The following is an 18,160-nucleotide window of genomic DNA, read 5'->3' as shown; positions in this document are numbered from 1 at the left end:
AGAGTCCTCAGATATTAGGCGTATCGCTGGGGCGACTGCAGAGGAGGGGCTGCGGCCCCCTCCACCACCTCCCTCGCTCATCATGACTGTCTTCGTCCATCACAGAGTGGTATGCGTTCAGCAACAGTGACTCTTGTCATCACACCCTCTTCCATTCCCACTTTTAATATTTTGTATTGCCACTGACGAGACTGATAAAGCTCTGGTCTCAGGCGCTATATATGTGACCTATGACTGTGGAACCCCACATGCTAACCTGCACTGTACCTTTGTATTTTAAAGCTGCACCCTTTCCTAAGCAGAACGGTTCTCTTGAATATGACGGAGGACTACACCTTCCCTGTGTAGGCATCAGTCTCAGAGCCCATGGTGAGCCTAGGACGCCCTTCACATGGAATACATTTCCTGTCCGCAGATGAAGTTAGAGTGTGTACAAGGTGTGCAGCTCGGCTGAGGCAAAAGCAGCGGAGGGTCAGGGAGGTGTTATTTGTTGTCTTAGAATTGGAGTAGTGTCCTCAGAGGGGTTTATGCTTCAAGGTATATGTCCACTTTGCCCCCAATATAATAACAAAGGAAAGACAACCAGCCAGCATGTGAAACCCTCTGCAACTAGAGACAGTTGCATAGGACTGTGGCTCAGGGGTATGAAGACAGAGAAGGACCGTGAATTATCCTAACTAATACTGGGTGACAGAGGTTTTGCTGCAATTGGGTGAGTGTGAGAAAGAGACCTGAACGCAGGGAAGTGGAATAACACGCAACAGCTTTAGACGGTATTGCAGTTCCTTTGCTTTCCGTTAAAAACAGCAATTCGGAGCAGATGAAAAGAAAAATATTTCCATATAGTGCTCAGTCCACACTTACCTGCAGCACGCACAAAATGCCTAAAAGCACTCTTCAGCCCTCGGGTATGAAGAGCGTGAATCACCGCTTTAGTTTCTGTTGCTGATTTCAGGTATAAACAACATTAAAACTGCAGTGACCACAGGGAGGAGAGGCAACCACACACTAGAACAGTGTGTTGGCCAAACAAAATATCCTCTTATTGAAATTGCGATAGAGGGAGCTAAGGAAACCAAGATGGTGCATTTAAGCAAATGCACCAATAGCAAGCAGGCATTTTTAAATTGCACAGATAACAACCAATGCAATTGATGGGTGTGCCAAAAGCCCACAGAAGAGCAAGCGCTGTCAGAAGCTCAACCTAAAAAAAGTGTTACAAACTGATTACTTCAATTTGAACCAGTACATTGTTCTTTTTCCACCTAAAATCTATCACGGATAACCATTGAACATCTTATTAAAAGAGTGCTTTAATATTAACTATAAAAGCAAAACCTACTGTCTTTGTCAATGCTTGGTTTTGTAATCACTGGTTGAAATATACGTTCTTTCTTAAAGACGGTTTGTCGACTTTATAAGGCTATCCTTGATATTTGGTGTATGTTTTTAATTGCAACCTGATAAAATGTTGAGATTCGAATAGGCAAAGATCTCTGATTATAAGTTGTTTACCTATGTATGATTACTCTTTTTGTGATTAGCTTATGAGCCCGGATACGATGATAAAGTTGGTGCCCAAGTACAGCCTGGTTGTGGAGCTCAGTGATTGCGGATCCTACAAAAGAAGTTTTCACGATCCCGATGGACTGGTGGCAACCTACATCAGCGAAGCGCATGAGCAAGATGGACATCTATTCCTGGGCTCCTTTCGTTCTCCGTTTCTTTGCAAACTGAACCTTCAGGATGTTTGACAAGAGAGGTGCTGAAGGGTTTTGCTTCTGTGGTCATCATCTGTTAACAAATCTAATATTCTTCTTATTGAGGGCTTAGGAGCATAGCACAATGTGCCCAATGACATAGGCCATATCCTTCAAAAGGGGTGAATGTGGCTGTTTAATTTTTGTACTTGAATCCTATCTTGAGATGGTTGACTATGAGATTTGAACGTTGGTTTTCGGGATGTGCACTGATCAATTCAAGTATGAAACAGGCAGGTGTACATCTTCTAATTTACTAATATAATAAGGCTACTGATGAATATTATGCAGTATTATGGTTTCCAACAAGGGAGGCCATGTCCGGTTTAAATGGGAATCATGAGCTGTAGGCTTTGTTCTGATGGATACTTCTAGCCAGACAGGATCTGAATTTTAACAGCAATTGCTCCTGTGTGCTGCAGTTAGTGTGGTTGGCTCTGCGACTGCCTCACTCTACTCCACCGGTGAAATCACAAAAACCCATATTGGTGCCACCCTTCTATGCTGACATCAGTACCTTTCTCACTGTTCCCTTTGACACAGAAATGGAGCTTCACTCTCAAATTTGTCAGTTGTACCCACACCAGATTTCAAGAATAAACAGTATGCCAGAGAAATTATGTCCACCCACCCCCCAAAAATAAAAATTCGAACTGTGCTGCTCAGGAAGCAGATGTCAATTACCATTTTTATCGCCCAGCACTGTCACCCTTATGGGTTTCTGAGTGTCGGCCATGGATCCACATATCGCTTGTTTGTGGTACCTAGGTCTTGGTCTCTACTCAAAATCATGTAATCTATACCATCCAGAGATTACAGTAGAGACAAATGCAGCATCTTGAGTTGGGGCAGTTATCTGGGAGAAGTGACAATCGGGTTATGTAGTCTCAAGAGGATCACAGCCTCATTGTCAACCTTTCAGAGATTTGTGCCATCCAGCTGTCCCTGCCTTTCTTCAAGAGGTGGTCTGTGCTGGTTCTGATGTACAACACAACTGCAATAAGGTAATGCAACAAACAGGGGGGGGTCTTCGATTTGACGGCCAGACTGTTAGGTCTCCCTGGTAGTCAGATATCAGACTGGGTCATTAAGCACCAAAACGAACAATCTCAGCAGACGTCCACACACAGATCACAAATGTAATCTTCATTCCGGATTGGCTCAATGCATCTTTGACCAGGGGTGTGTGCCCTGGCAGGATATTTTTACCACCACCACCACTAAAATCACAGTGTCCAGATTACTGTACATTAGAGTGTCTGCAATACTGGTCCCTTAGAGTCCATCTGCAATAGAGCAGAGGACTTCTGTACTCATTTTCCCTGCTATTTCTTCTTCCTCGCCTTCTGGGAAGGTCGGTACAGGCGGTGCCCAAATCATTTTGAAATCCTTGGATTGGGCCTGGAGAGTATGGGTCCCCAACCTGTTGAGCCTGAGTATTTATCCTCCTTTTTATCTGCCTTGCCGGAAGGACCTCCTGTCTCAATTAAAGGAAAAGATCATGCACCCAGCTCTCCACAATATACACTTCAATTAATGAAGATTGAGCAACTCAAACAGAGCAGTTTCAACTTACTTACTGAATTTGTGGATATTTTTTTTTAGGTTAGGTGCCTCGTGATTAAATCCAAGTCTGAGGCGTGTTGTAGTGACTTTCAGCTTGATCCCCTCCTGACCAAAATATCAGATATTCTGCTGTTTGTCTGGTCTTTGGCCCAGCAAGCTTTGTGGTTGGCACAGTTAAAGATTTTAGGTCAGCCCTGTCAACCATGTTATGTTGGTCTGACCCACCTTCTTTATTCAAGTCACATGTTGTGATGAGGTCTTTAAAAGGTTTGACCCATATGTGTCTGAGAAGGCCCTTCAATACGCCTTAATGGGTCCTTAACTTAGTCCTTGTTTCTGATGTGCATGGAGTTCCAGTCCTTGCACAGTTGCTCTCAAAGGCTCCTCATCATCAAGACATTTGGCTTTTCTTTTTAAACAAATACATCTATGCGCCTTTTCTCTAATCTTTTGAAGCAGTCAGTGTAATCTCTGTGCATAACTTTCTTAATTGGTACTGAGAACTCTCGTTTCCTTCGTGCCAAGTTGCATCATCCTTCCAACTAGGTCAGTCCTTTACCCTTGTTGTCTTTTCTTTTCCTCTACCGCTTCCGTTGAAAGAGGAGAAGCTCCGCTGGTAGATCTCAGTATTTAAGTAAATTACACAAGTTAATACTCTGTAGATTGTCTGCTCTTCAAGCTCGTTGCTTGTGCTTGGGAGAGACAGGTGGGGCAGAAACAGTCTCCATGCAGCTGGATTGTCATGTGCATAAAACATTCTATGCCCCCACCAAGAAGGAGCCTCCTGATGGCCTACAAGCTAATTCAATAAGCTGCTGCTGCCTATAGACAGTTGAGTCAGCAGAGATGGTCAGTTTGCCTTTTTGTGTTGTAAGATTTTTTGGTGTGAGTTCCTTCCTCAGATCTCCCAACTGTTGGGAAGATACAGCTTGAGTATCTGTCTTAAATATGAGTATTTTGCGGTTACTTGACTTCAGTAATGCTCTTTCAGGGGGTATTCGATCCAACTACTGAATCTTCACTGCCATTCATCCTCCTCGTTCTGTGAGGTGAACTCTGGTACCTGTTAAAAAGTTAGCTCAGCACACGACTACCTCCAACTCGTCATGATTGATTCGTGTCTGAGGCAGTGGAGAAGTGCAAAACAAAACTGACATCAGCACACAGGGGTGATACCTACATGCTGTTCTGTGCTGCTATCACATCGGGGGGGGGGGGCGGGCTGTTGCAAGGTCTGACTGCACCCCCATCCACACATTCGGGAGCAATTCCTTGTGAAATTCTGGATCCAGTCAGGTGCCTGAGATTATTCTAAAGGTGTAGAATCTGCAGTTGGACTACTCATCAGAAAGAGCGAAGGTACGTAACTTCTTTATATAGCTGCCCTTGCTGTTAAATGGTGTGATTTACTCCAAACAAAAACCTTATAGGTTTGGATGAGGCAGTGTGGTTCACAGGGTACATTCGTTTGCACATTTGCTTTTTAGTATTCTATATCAAAAAGCATGTTTCAAGCTCATCAACTTTTCTTATGTGGATGACACATTTGTAAACTGTGATACAGAAATTATCTACTTATCTCTCTGATAGACCATAAGTCCGAAAAGCTCATATGCATATCCTTTAAACAAAATGTATATCATTTAAACATGTAAAACAAGTGTGTAGGATTACGAAGCGGTTAAAAAGGGCTATTACAATTAACAACAGGATCTTCCAGGGCACAGCGGTAGATTAATTGCCACCGTAGAACTTCTCTTTTTGGAGTAAGAGTGGACACTCATCTATGTTTTTGCCCTCTTCATTCTTGAAAGACCCCCACCCACCCCTACCCTTTTATAGGTTAATTGAGTGTACATTTAATGAAAGACCTTGCCATATTTAGTTATGGCAATAATGAAAAGTTACAGCTGGAAAATTTACATGATTGCAAAACTGTTGAGAGGGCGATCATTTGATAGGGTAATCTGATGTCAACAGGATATTCCTACCTTTATGGCTTGGGAAAAAACATCCTTGAGAACCTAGAGCCACCGTTCTCCTTTCCTCTACAGTAGTCAAAGAACTTTACCGCTCGTGCTGGATGTGGTTAATAAAAAAATATCCTCTGTTAAAGTTACTGCCAGAGTGATCTAGGGAACCTTCTTCGGAAGCTACAAATTTGAAGTTATGATACTGTTGTGAGTAAAAGTGTACCTACACACAGCACCTGCTTGTGCCTTAATTCTTGGGCACAAATTATTTTAAGTGGTGCGAGGGGAGGTCTGTGTGTTGTATAAAAATCAATACCCATATTTTTTCCTTTGCTGTTGCAAGAGGAAATTAATTCTAGAAGTGTGACTTTTGTAAATAATGATATGATTGTGTTTTTCCTCATCTTTGTTTTGGTCTGTTAAGGTGTTGCTTTGCAGGTAATCAACATTGTTCATAAGTTAATTTATACTATGTTAAACATTTTAGGGTACTGGGAGGTAAATGTGGTACAGTGCTTTTAGTTTCGTATTTAAAACAATATCGCAATGTAAAGCACTTGAATTTTCTACATGAGTTTTTCCAGCTGGTGGGTGAAATGGGCCGTTTCCACTTGTTAATAACGCATTACTTAGGTGGCAGTGTTAGCTTATTCAGGATCAAAACAGGCACTGAGATAGCAAAACCTTCTAAGACACACTTCTAAAAACCATGGGCACGTGAGGATCTTAGGTTTATACACTGGCACTGTCAATTGAGAAATTGTTTAAATATCAGCAGGACATGACTCTAGGCAGATAGCACTCTACAGAATGTGAATGAATTGTTCTTGCAATGCAGCATGAGCCTGGCTTATTGGCTTCTTTCGTTGACGCAGTCCTGGTACTGAACTTTCTCAGAGGATATCGAAAGCGAAAACATCAGGTGTCTTTCTGAGCAATCCTTCACAGTTCCGGGAACAGTGAAATAAGTGGGCAGATATACTAAATTCCCAATAATAAAAAAACATCTGGAAGTTGACCACTGATGTGAGGTCTGACCACTGACCTTTTTAAAGATTTTTACACCGCTTTGAACTCTGGCACTGCAGGATTGTACTCAATGAAACATGTGTTGGACTGAAACCTAAGCTGCACTGGTGTCGATTCCATTTATGGAATTCTCAATGATGTGAAATGTAGAATCTTCTGATGGCTTAATCATGTCCGTGCTAAGTTTTGCATAACGGTTGATAGAAAATAGCTATTAAATGTCCTGTGAAATAAATACACTGATGCAAAGATATCTGTGTAAGTCTTTGAAGGCTGAAATAAAACCATAAAGAAATAGTGTCGGGAGGTCTACCGCCCATCTCTGCCAAAGTGAGCTGTCAAAAGCATTGTTGGGCAATGTTTTGAATGTTGGCCATTTAAATGAAAGATTTTAAAGAAAATATGAATTGCTTTCAATAAATAAGGCATTTTAAAGCAATTCGCTATAGTTGCTCTTCATTTTTCTGCTTGGTATGTAAGTATTGCTTGGTGCAAGACATGGTCATGGGGTTCCCTGGTATTCTCAGTTCTCAATTGTTTAGTTTTGCATTCAATACATATTAAAGAAGTATTCTCAAAGCCAGTAGGTCTGGCTTTACTTTCTTTCTTTTTTTAATGGAATTGCTTCTTCATTCTTCAGAGATTTTGTGTATGTGATTGTATGTATTGTTCAGTGAGTGAATACAAAATGAGTGAAGTGGTACATAAATGGACAGATAAGTGTTTGGGTAGATGGATGAATAAATGGATGACTGCACTAGGGAACGAGTTGTGAGTGAATACATTGACAGATGGATGATGAATTGTTGATAGGAGGCTATTCTCCAGACCATCACTGCTGTCTCCCCTCAGCGTGGATTCATCCATTGATTCTTGGTGTCTGTGTCTAACCCATTCAGCCTCTTACATAACCATCACATTCAGTGACGCATTGATCCATACAAGCGCAAGTAAGCTCATAGGCGAAATCCGATATCAATTACCAAGCACTTTCACTAATTAAACCAGCATTGGCAAAGCAAATGGGTCTCGGCGATAAGTGATCTGTTGGCCTTGTAATGGTTTTTAAGCCACGTAGTACAGCAGCACAGTCGCACTGCTCTGCAACATGGCTGAAAAGTAAAGAAAATAAAAGCACTGTAATGCAGCCAGTGTTGACTGAATCACATTGCTTTTTTTAGGTCTCGGCTCCAGATGACGTGCATGCGCTGTCTCGCGAAGAGACCTGTTGTTTGTATTTTGTGGTCTTCAGCCTGCCCATAGGCATACCATTTGCTGGCACCATCGTCCCTCTTAAATTCTGTAACCCCATTTGTCCTCTGCATGCATGCATCATGCGGCTACGTCTGTTAAGCCGTCCCAGAGAGCAAGGACCAATTACAACTATTCATACAAACGTCCCATTAAAGCAACTGTTCTTGGGACTACTCTTGTAGTTAATTTTTATCACTTAATACGAACGCTCATTCCTAGCGCCGTTTCTCTGTGCATTTAAAAACCTAGGTAAAATGCCACATGCTGTTTACTGAGCGCCGTTTAATTTCCTTTCTTAGACTTTAAAAAGAGCTCTTGCTGCTAACCATTTCTGTGTGCATTTAAAAAAATCATGCAGCGTTCTGTTGGTTAGAAATTCAGGATTTACTGGCGGTGACACACATGGCACCGTTGGCACTGGGGACGTGGTTTAATTGCCACGCTAAAGTTATGTCTGATTCTGCATAAAACCCGAGTACACTTCTCCACTTATTTGACCTCCGTAAACCATGGCCTTCCGAGCAGCTCTGACAGGCCAAAGCTCTTCTGCCCCGAGGAAGCCTGAATTCTGGAAGCAGATAAGGCAAGAACCTGGCATTGTTCTAGTCAATTCTGGAGGTAATTAATCAATTAGCAAGCAGTTTGTGATTAGCGCCCACCTTTCCTGCCACTACACGACGTTGCAGCAGGTTAATTGTGTTTCATTGAGAGTGTGGAGTAGAGGGGCCAGGTGCATGCTCTTCCCACTTTCTCCTCATCTTCTCTCCAAAATTCCCCATCTCAATTAATTTCCATTTAATAGGCTCCTTCGACGTGACTTGTAGACACAGAAGCTCTGCCAAAGCAGTTGTTAAAACTGTCGTCGAACTCTCCCGTACAACTGCTTTCCCAAAATGACCGAAATACTCCTCCCATATAAACAAGAGTAGATGCGTCACCCTTATTTTATTTCCACGCAAATATGATTCGGACGGTGAGGCTTGTTTAATATGTTTTTTGCTTGGCAACTGGTCATTTAAGCATTCCATACAATTACACTTTGTGAATTAGATGAAATACGGTGAGCTGAGGGACCATTATAAATAGCCCTCCCTTGCTGTTGCAATGTCACCTCCCCCCAGCCTTACATATGATTGTTTGTGGCTTGCAGTTTTAAAAGTAACCAAGTAGCTGTTCAAAGAAGACGGCTCGCGCACATGTACTCTTCAATTATCCATCATTTTTTAATTATATTCTGGTTAACAGGATAAATTAAAAAAGCATTCAAACAATCAAAATAGCATCCTTTATAATTGCTAGCCATGCTTTTTAACACAAAGGGAGCTTTGATAAAACATCTTAGTTACATCAATGCGTAATGAAATTTATATTTCATCTATTGAATGCCTTTCTACGTTGTCTGTAGGACTCCCTAGATGAATGTGACCTAATTGTCCACTTGGTAGGCTAAACTTGGCATTTTAAATACATTACATCAATAGCGCTTTTTAACATAACTTTCAACCAGGCTGAACAGCACCCATGCTGCTATTCAGCATGGCTAAAAGACATTGACAACAACAATTACTCTTGCATTGCCGAACCCTATTGACTTTGTCAGTGCTTGTTTTCTTTACTTTCAGCCACATTGCACAACGGTGTGGCCGGTGCTGTACTTGATGTCTAAAAATTAAGAAAAAAAGCACTATGACGTGGCCAATGCTGGTTGCATCATAGTGGTTTTTTCATGACGCGTAGTAACAAGGACCCAGGAAGGGGCAGGGGAAAACAATAGGGATTCAGAAGGGGTGGGAGGGACGGAGGAAAGCAACAGGGACATGGGAAAGCAACGGGGATGCAGAAAAGCAGAAGGGATGCAGCAGGGGTGGGATCAAGCAACGAAAATGGAGGAGGAGTTGGGAAGGATAGGGCAAGCAGTGGCGTTGCTGAGTGGGTAGGAGAGGCAGGGGCAAGATGAAGACAGATGCCCTCATATGGGGTGCTAGCCTAATAATCAAAAAAGAGGGCCTCTGCAATTGCAGGACCAGTGGAAGGATAGTGGTCGCAGACAGGAAACTGTACTTTGTCCATGCTCCATGGAAAGACAAATAAAGGAAGAGAAACTGAAAGCAGGTGGTGATAACTAATGGGAAGCAAGGACTTGTGAGTGATATTGAAGCCAACAAATGGTAGGTAATGGGTGGGCTCTAAGCCCTTTTAAAGTTTTTTTTTTTAATTTTTATTTATAAGAGGTTTGCAGCGATAATGCATGAGCTGTCTTAGGCAAGTGCTTAAAAAATGAAAAGCTGGCAATTAGTGCCTTTACAGAAAATTTTACATTGACTTCCTGATGATGCTATTGCATCATTGTCATGGTGCAAGAAGGCAATTAATTTCTTCCTGCTGTTGCGGTTATTTATTTTTGAGTTGTATATAGTGCTAGCTGGACTCAAGGGTATCAGAGCTCTTTACAGGTTATGAGAATACATAAATACGTTTACAAACAGGTACATGAAAGTCACAAACACAGTACAGCACGAAGTGGTTATAGAGTCACAAAGAATAGCACAAAGCATATGGAGGAGAAAGGCATCAGGGACATAGAGGCGATTGAGAAAGTTGTGTGACCATCTAGAAAGCGTTAATCAATGAGGGGGAAACAAAGAACTGTTTGTGTGAATGTTGACATAGCTGTTGAGGATTAGAGATTTGAGGTCCCGTTTGAAGGAGGAGTTGCAGCGGACGGAGATCTTTTGGTAGCGAGTTTCAAATCTTTGGAGCATTACCTGAGAAGGAACGAGACTGATATGATTTCTTCTTGAAGTTTGGAGGAATGAGAAGAGCGTTTGGGCCTTTGAGGCTCTTCCAAATCTTCAAATTCAGGTTTATAAGTATTCGGGGGGGGGGGGGGGGGGGTTGTGTGTAGCACTTTGTGTGGGAGTGTCTAGCTGCTTGATCCAATTTAGGGTAGGTCAAGGATTAGTGTTGGGGAGAAGAGAAGTAGGTCTGTCTTTTTAGAGTTCAGTTTAAGATGGTTGGTTTTGAGCCATGATTGTATATTAATAAGTGTGATGTTTAGTTGTCGGAGGTTGTCGGGTGATTTGATTTTGCAGTAGAGTTGTATGTCGTTGGCATATAGGTGGCATTTGGCCCTTCTGACTGGTTCAAAATGGCAGTGAGAGGTTCCATGAAGAGATTAAATAGGGCTGGGGAGAGGATATACCCCTTGGGGTACGCCTTGCTGTGGATTTTTATCTGCTGACCGTGATATTGCAGAAGAGATTTAAACCATTTCTTGCCTATGCCATTGACACCCGTGCGATATCTGAGAGTTTCAAGTAAAGCTGGGTGATGTACTGCATCAAATGTCGCTGATAAGTCGAGTAGGATTAGGAGGGATGCATCACCTTCATCCAATTTTCTGTGAATGTCTTCTGAAATATAGAGCATAGCGGTTTCGGTGCTACAACACTTCCTGAGATCCTGATTGGACAGTGTCGTGGAGGTTGAATTCCTCAATGTGTCTGGTTAGTTGAAGGAGTACACATTTCTTCAGAAATTTGGCTAGGAAAGGAAGGTTTGTGATATATCTCAGGTTGAGACAATAAGGGTTCCTTAGTGGTAATTATTACCTTAATGCTACCATTTCCCTGTACCGGCCTGAGAGTTCAAGGTAGGTGTGACATAAGTTATGTATTCGTCCTGAGTAGGTTCTCAGTCATATTATATGACTCATAAAATACTTGAAAGGGGTTGAATAGGAAATATAATTGAAGAGGGGGTAGAAATGAAGAACGATTTTGAAAAATGATAAGTGATTATATTCAGACGAACTGACCTTTTTACACAACCCACGACTTTTAGTCATTGTTTTGAAAAAGTATACCACAGATCGCACCACTGGGCTCCTTTTTGAAATGTTTATTGAGGTTGAAATCCCTAGAAACCTCCTTGGGATTTGGGGCTATCTAGAACAAAGACCCCACAGGCAAAGAAGGGCACACAAAGGATGACCAGCACTAAAGATTGAACACAGAGTGCAAAGAAACATTGGTAAATGACACCACAGGAAAGCATAATGAATTCACAGTGCAGAGATCATCAGAACAAAGGAAAAGTTTGTGTAGCAGGGCATAGAGAGTTCCAGAGAAGGACGACACAGGAGCATGTTAGAGATGCAGAAAGTGAAATAAAAGCAGCCAGCACTTGGAAAACCACCAAATCAGCATTAGGCAGGCTAATCACAGAGCAGCAGGGCCAAGGAATAGCACATGCAATACAAAAGCCACTTGGTACGTCCTGGGGCACCATTATAAAAATGTATAATGTATGCAGGTCTTAAAGCAATAAACCCACAAAATACTTTCATATCTATATGTAGGAAATCCGGCCATTGACTGTAATGGAGTGTACATTTGCTATTCTAAATCGACGTGCACCTTGATATTGGTGTAGCTACAACGAACCAAAGCAAAAATAACTGCACGTTTCGTTTTGTTTTTTAAAGCACTCTCTCGAAAGAAACCCACTCACACACTTATGTTTTTTTAGCTATACATGAAGGCTTATGTCCAAAATATCTTCATCTATACCCTTCAGAAATTCACAAAACAATTCCTCACAGCTGTAAATGGTTGTACTACTTTGTAATTCTCCGCCACAAGTGTGAAGAACACATTCGTAAATCCTGTGCAAGGGATGTGAGTACGTGGAACAAAGTGTGGTTGCCTTGTAAGGTTCTGAATGGCCTTATACTGTTACGTTTGTGGCCATTAAACCCTAGTTCGATTCGTTGCCACCAATAAATGGTAGGAGTTATAGCCCAGCAAAGGGCTGGAGAAATTCCTGTTCCGAGTTGGGAACAGGAGCTTTCAGGGCTTTAAGTGAGATGAAAAAAGTAGCCGCCTCTATATGGGGCATGCCCTAAGAAGCGTAACTAGGTAGCTTTCCAATAGGCATGGTGTATACAATTAAGGGTGTGGCTTATCATGCAAACTAAAATCCTGACCTTCCCATATTGTACCACCAAACCAGTATTTTGGTGCCTCTGTTTGTTTGCTGGTATTGCATCAGACATATGTCTGATGCAACATCTGATGAGTAACATACATGCCCTTAAAATAAGCCACACCTATTGTCTTTGGCAATGCTTGTTACTAGTAGCAGATAAATAAGTAACAACAATGGTTTTGTTGTGAATAATTACAATTGGAAATTTTGAAATCTGGGACTGAATTAAACATTGGTAAAGTATGTGGAAAGAGTAATTGTCTTTGAAGCGTCTCAATCACTCCCATTCTTCCCTTCTCACCACTTTTCTCATCAGTCTCTATTTTGCCCTTATGCTCTTTTTGTTCTCAGATCTTTCTGAAATCCTCCATCTGCTAATCTCGCACGACAGCTCTTTCCGCTTCAGCGCCCTATTTTCACTCTCCCCTGTAAGTATCTTCTTTACTTCTGAATTTCCCTAAATACAAAATACATCCTCTTACCACTGCATTTTTTTTTACTTCAGCCTTGTCAACTTTCCGAGAGCTGTGTACCTTGTTGACGCACTTTAGCACAGAATAACTTTTACATTTGGCATATGTGACCTTTGCTTTGTTCCCTCTGCAGTGAGGCCTTGGTTGGATGAGCATATCCTGTGATGCAGGATATTGGACGTATCAAGGTCCGCCTAGCAGTACCTGGGATTGATACGGGCTGTGAGGCAACACTCACTGACCTGCAATCACATTTATCTCCGTGATATCATTACCGGCGTAACATTGCCTGCTTGATCATGGGAAATTCTGTTTTCATACCACTATAGAAGTGTTCTCTTCAACAAATCGATTGCTTTTTCGCAAGCAACTATTGCAGTCATCTACAGGACAACTTTCTTTGAGCCTTGAAAAAGCCCTGCAGGCGAAACGCGCGTCGGCTGCTGCTGTGTCTTCACTCATTCTGGAAATAAAAGTGAAAAGTGAAAAAGACCTGATTTGGGAGTGTGACTGAAGCATTTTTTGAAGCCTTGTTCTTGGGACATTGGATTGATTACTCACTGGAAACACATCATGAGGGAGACTTTCCCACAATAATCTTTGCTATTTGAATAACTTCTACTGTTCTGGGATTATAGATATAGTGATTGAGTGTGCTCTGGTGTAATTTGACTAATATATTCTGAACACCTTTATGACCCACTAATGAGACACAGTGAGAATTATTTATTTATAAAGTTTTATATAGTGCGAACAAGATCCAGAAGGATATCAGAGCGCTTTACAAAAGGATGGAAGGAAGTAAGTAAGAATATAAAACAGGAATAATCGCATAATTACAAGACAAATGATTTAAAGAGAGTAATACAATAAACGGGTATATAGTGGGCTACGAAGGAGGGCACACAATGAGGTCAAGAAGAGCAGCATCAAATGATGGTACAATGGTTATAGGATCAATGACTTCGAGCAGGTGAGCCTAGTCCAGTTAGGGTAAGAATTTGTTTATTAGGAATTTTTTGGCTTCCAGTTTGAAAGCAGTCGTTGAGGAGATTCTGCGTACTTCCGGTGGAGGAGAGTTCCGTATCTTGGGGGCAGCGCCGGAGAAGGCTCGGTGACAAGTTCTGTTTTTGCTAAGGATGAGTGGTTTCAGGAGGAATGTGTTAGTGCTTCTTGAGGCTCTACCACCACAGGATAATTCAAGCTTTTGCACTAGGTACCTGGGAGTTTTAAAGCGCAGGGCTTTGTGCTTCAGAACGGCAATCTTTAACTGGATTTGAGCTTCATAGGGCAACCATTTAAGGTATTTTAGGACTGGGGATGTGTGCTCATTTCGTTTGTAACCTCTGACCAGTTTAGCCGCAGCGTTCAATGATGCCCTTAGTGGAGCCAGGGTGTCCACAGAGCGTAGCGCTGCCGTAGTCTAGGCTCTGCAAGACAAGTGCTTGGAACACCTGCTTGAAATCCTTTTGTGGAAGGAATGGGTTATTATTTCTAAGTGTCCTCATCAAGTGATTAGCTCCTTTGCACACATTGCTGATATGATTTTTCATATTCAAGTGCTTGTCCAGGGTGATTCCGAGGGATTTGGCTGAGTCTATGATGAGGGGTGCAGTTGAAAGCAGTGAGATGATTCAGCCAAAGGTCTAGCTTGGGGATGTGGTTCGGAGGAGAGATGAGAAGGAATTCAGTTTTGGAGGTGTTGAGCAGGAGATGGTTCTCAGTTAACCAATTTTGAGTAGACGTTAGGATAGTGTTGTGTGAGATGATGTTATCCGGGGATGAGATTTTCAAATAAAGTTGTGTCGTCCGCATACATATGGAAGAGAATGTTCGTGGAATTTAGTGACTAAGCTAATGGTTCCAAGAAAAGATTGAAGAGGATAGGAGATAGGGAAGACACTTGGGGGACACCCGTGAGTACTGGAGAGGGAATGGTATGCCTTGACTCTTTGTGACCTGTGTTATAGGAATGACGAGAACCATTGTAACACCTGACCCGAGAAACCTATCCTGTTCTTCAGAAATTAACTGTGTCGAATGCGGAGGAAAGGTCAAGGAGGATTAGGAGGCAGGAATCATTTTGGTCAAGCATTTTTAAAATGTCATCTATAACGTGCAAGAGAGATGATTCAGTACTGTCTCCCTTCCGAAAGCCGGATTGATGCTGGTCTAGGAGTTGGAAATTCTTTGTGAGCACAGAGTTGGAATTGTATGTATTTTTTTAGTACTTTGGCTAGGGTGGGGATGTTGGAGATAAGGCAGAAATTATTGAGGTCAGCTTTATCTGTTAGTTTTTTTTAGTATAGGTGACACCTGAGCTGTGTTTAGGCAGGCTGGGATCATGCCTTGTGATAAAGAAGCATTTACAATCCTTGTCCAGGTGGGGATGAGTACATTCTTGATTTCTTTGAAGATGGCCGGGAGCAAGGTGTCACTGAAGTGGTTAGATGGGTTGATGTTCTGAAGAAACTTGTTGATGTTTTTTTCACTGAATGGGGAAAAGGTGCCCCATGACTCATTGTTCTTAGTGTTCAGATTGATAGGTTTGCGCTTTTTTACGAGGTCAAGGGGTGGTGCAGACCCGCAGGATGGTAAAGTAGTCTTCTTAGAGGAGAGTTCAATGGTGATGAGTTTTGATTTCTCTGTGAAAAAAGTTGCAAATTCATTGCATGAGGGTAGGCAGCCTCCAGAGTCAGAGTGGTTTGGACCTACCACTGATTGCTGTTTGACTATTTCGAAGAGTTTCTAGGGGCGGTTAGCTGCTTGAACAAATTGGTGTCTGAAGTAATCTGCCTTAGTGCACTTGATTTGTTTGTTGTAGAAGCTCCTAACATCTCTAAGGAGTTTTAGTTGTTCCAATGAGGGTTTGGATCTCCAGGAACGTTCAACTGCTCTAAGGTTGTGGCGGTCCGTGTTTAAATTGTCGTCGTACCATGGTTTGGATATTTTTGTCTAGGCATTTTTTTGTTGGAGTGGTGCAATGTCATCCATGATGTTGGAGATGGTCGAGTTGTAGGAGTCTGTGAGTAACTGAACCTCAACCAAGTCCGCTTTGGAGGAGAGGGCAGATTTTTAGTGGGCTGCTAGTTCATCTGAATTTATTGATCTTGAGTCCCTTTTCTAGATCTTTGATTTAGTTGGCTGAACTTTCGTCATTGAAACCTCCCTGTTAATATAAAAAAGGATGCACTGGTGGTCGGACCAATCACAAGGGGTAATGGTATCCAATGTGAATGTCTGTATTTTCAAGATAATGAAGTCTAGAGTTTCTCCTTTATTATGAGTTGGTTGGCCACAGTGCTGAGTCTGTTCTTGATCATTCAAGAAAGCTTTAAGGCCAGTTACCGCGTGGTCATTAGAGATAGACTAGTGAAGGTTGAAATCACAAAGGAAGATTTGGAACACAGCGGAGTCGACATTGTCAGAGATGTCTTCCATTATTTGCTCAATGAAAGGGAGATTGTCTCCCGGGGGTGATAAAAAGTGTGAAGTTTGCAAACCGGCAGGTTATTACTTGAGATGTTGAGATAAAGGTATTCACAGGAGGAAGGCGAAACGGACTCCAAGTGAGAAATCGAGAGTGTGTTCCTATGAATACACGGTAGGCCACCACCCAGCTTCCGAGCTCCGTCTAGCCCAGGGGTACTCAAAGTACGGCCCGCGGGCCAGTACCGGCCCGGCAAGCCTTCCCTGGCGGCCCGCGGAGCTTGAGACACATCGCACCTGTGTGTGCTGTGTGTGTGTTTTTTTTTTTTACTTCAGCAAACACCTCGCTGAGCAGCAGTGCGAGTCAGAGACACTGCTCTGTGGGGGCCCGGGCGATTCCAGCCACAGTCAAGAGTGGAGCTGCAGGGGCGCTAAGAGGTGAACAAAGCCTCATTAACAAACAAATGGTCTTTTAAAGACGTGTTAAGTACTGGGGTGCCCGGGAGGCTGTGTCAGCCAGGCTGAGCACAGGGGAGAGGGGGTGGGGGGTGGGAGGGGGGAGGTGAGAGGACAGCAGGAACTGAGAGCTGGGTGAGGTGGGAGGGCAGCGCAGGGAGTGAGAGCCCGGGTGAGGGAGGTGGAGGGCAGAGCAGGGAGGAGTGAGAGCCCGGGTGAGGGAGGTGGAGGGCAGAGCAGGGAGTGAGAGCCCGGGTGAGGGAGGTGGAGGGCAGCGCAGGGAGTGAGAGCCCGGGTGAGGGAGGTGGGGAGGGCAGCAGGGAGTGAGAGCCTGGGTGAGGGAGGTGGAGGGCAGCAGGGAGTGAGAGCCTGGGTGAGGGAGGTGGAGGGCAGAGCAGGGAGTGAGAGCCCGGGTGAGGGAGGTGGAGGGCAGAGCAGGGAGGAGTGAGAGCCCGGGTGAGGGAGGTGGAGGGCAGAGCAGGGAGTGAGAGCCCGGGTGAGGGAGGTGGAGGGCAGAGCAGGGAGTGAGAGCCCGGTGAGGGAGGTGGAGGGCAGAGCAGGGAGGAGTGAGAGCCCGGGTGAGGTTGGAGGGCAGAGCAGGGAGTGAGAGCCCGGGTGAGGGAGGTGGAGGTCAGAGCAGGGAGGAGTGAGAGCCCGGGTGAGGGAGGTGGAGGGCAGAGCAGGGAGGAGTGAGAGCCCGGGTGAGGGAGGTGGAGGGCAGAGCAGGGAGTGAGAGCCCGGGTGAGGTGGGAGGGCAGAGCAGGGAGTGAGAGCCCGGGTGAGGGAGGTGGAGGGCAGAGCAGGGAGGAGTGAGAGCCCGGGTGAGGGAGGTGGAGGGCAGAGCAGGGAGGAGTGAGAGCCCGGGTGAGGGAGGTGGAGGGCAGAGCAGGGAGGAGTGAGAGCCCGGGTGAGGGAGGTGGAGGGCAGAGCAGGGAGGAGTGAGAGCCCGGGTGAGGGAGGTGGAGGGCAGAGCAGGGAGTGAGAGCCTGGGTGAGGGAGGTGGAGGGCAGAGCAGGGAGTGAGAGCCTGGGTGAGGGAGGTGGAGGGCAGCAGGGAGTGAGAGCTGGGTGAGGGAGGTGGAGGGCAGAGCAGGGGGGAGTGAGAGCCTGGGTGAGGGAGGTGGAGGGCAGCGCAGGGAGTGAGAGCCCGGGTGAGGGAGGTGGAGGGCAGAGCAGGGAGTGAGAGCCCGGGTGAGGGAGGTGGAGGGCAGAGCAGGGAGGAGTGAGAGCCC

General features: G+C 44.1%; 1 protein-coding gene across 1 annotated transcript in view; it reads left to right on the top strand.

Annotated features, from left to right (window-relative positions):
- The window catches only part of APMAP (adipocyte plasma membrane associated protein), a 379,103-nt gene extending 372,336 nt beyond the window's left edge, over positions 1-6,767 (top strand). Inside the window, exon 9 of the mRNA XM_078649066.1 lies at positions 1,545-6,767. Coding sequence (XP_078505192.1) covers positions 1,545-1,754 — 210 coding nt within the window. The 3' untranslated portion in view covers positions 1,755-6,767. The remainder of the gene's footprint in view (positions 1-1,544) is intronic.
- Positions 6,768-18,160: the final 11,393 nt, after the last annotated feature.

The sequence above is a fragment of the Lissotriton helveticus genome, chromosome 6 (assembly GCF_964261635.1).
Source record: "Lissotriton helveticus chromosome 6, aLisHel1.1, whole genome shotgun sequence".
In the NCBI taxonomy this organism is placed as follows: Eukaryota; Metazoa; Chordata; class Amphibia; order Caudata; family Salamandridae; genus Lissotriton; species Lissotriton helveticus.
The sequence above is the reverse complement of the archived record's forward strand: the minus strand, read 5'-3'. Positions and strand labels throughout refer to the sequence as shown.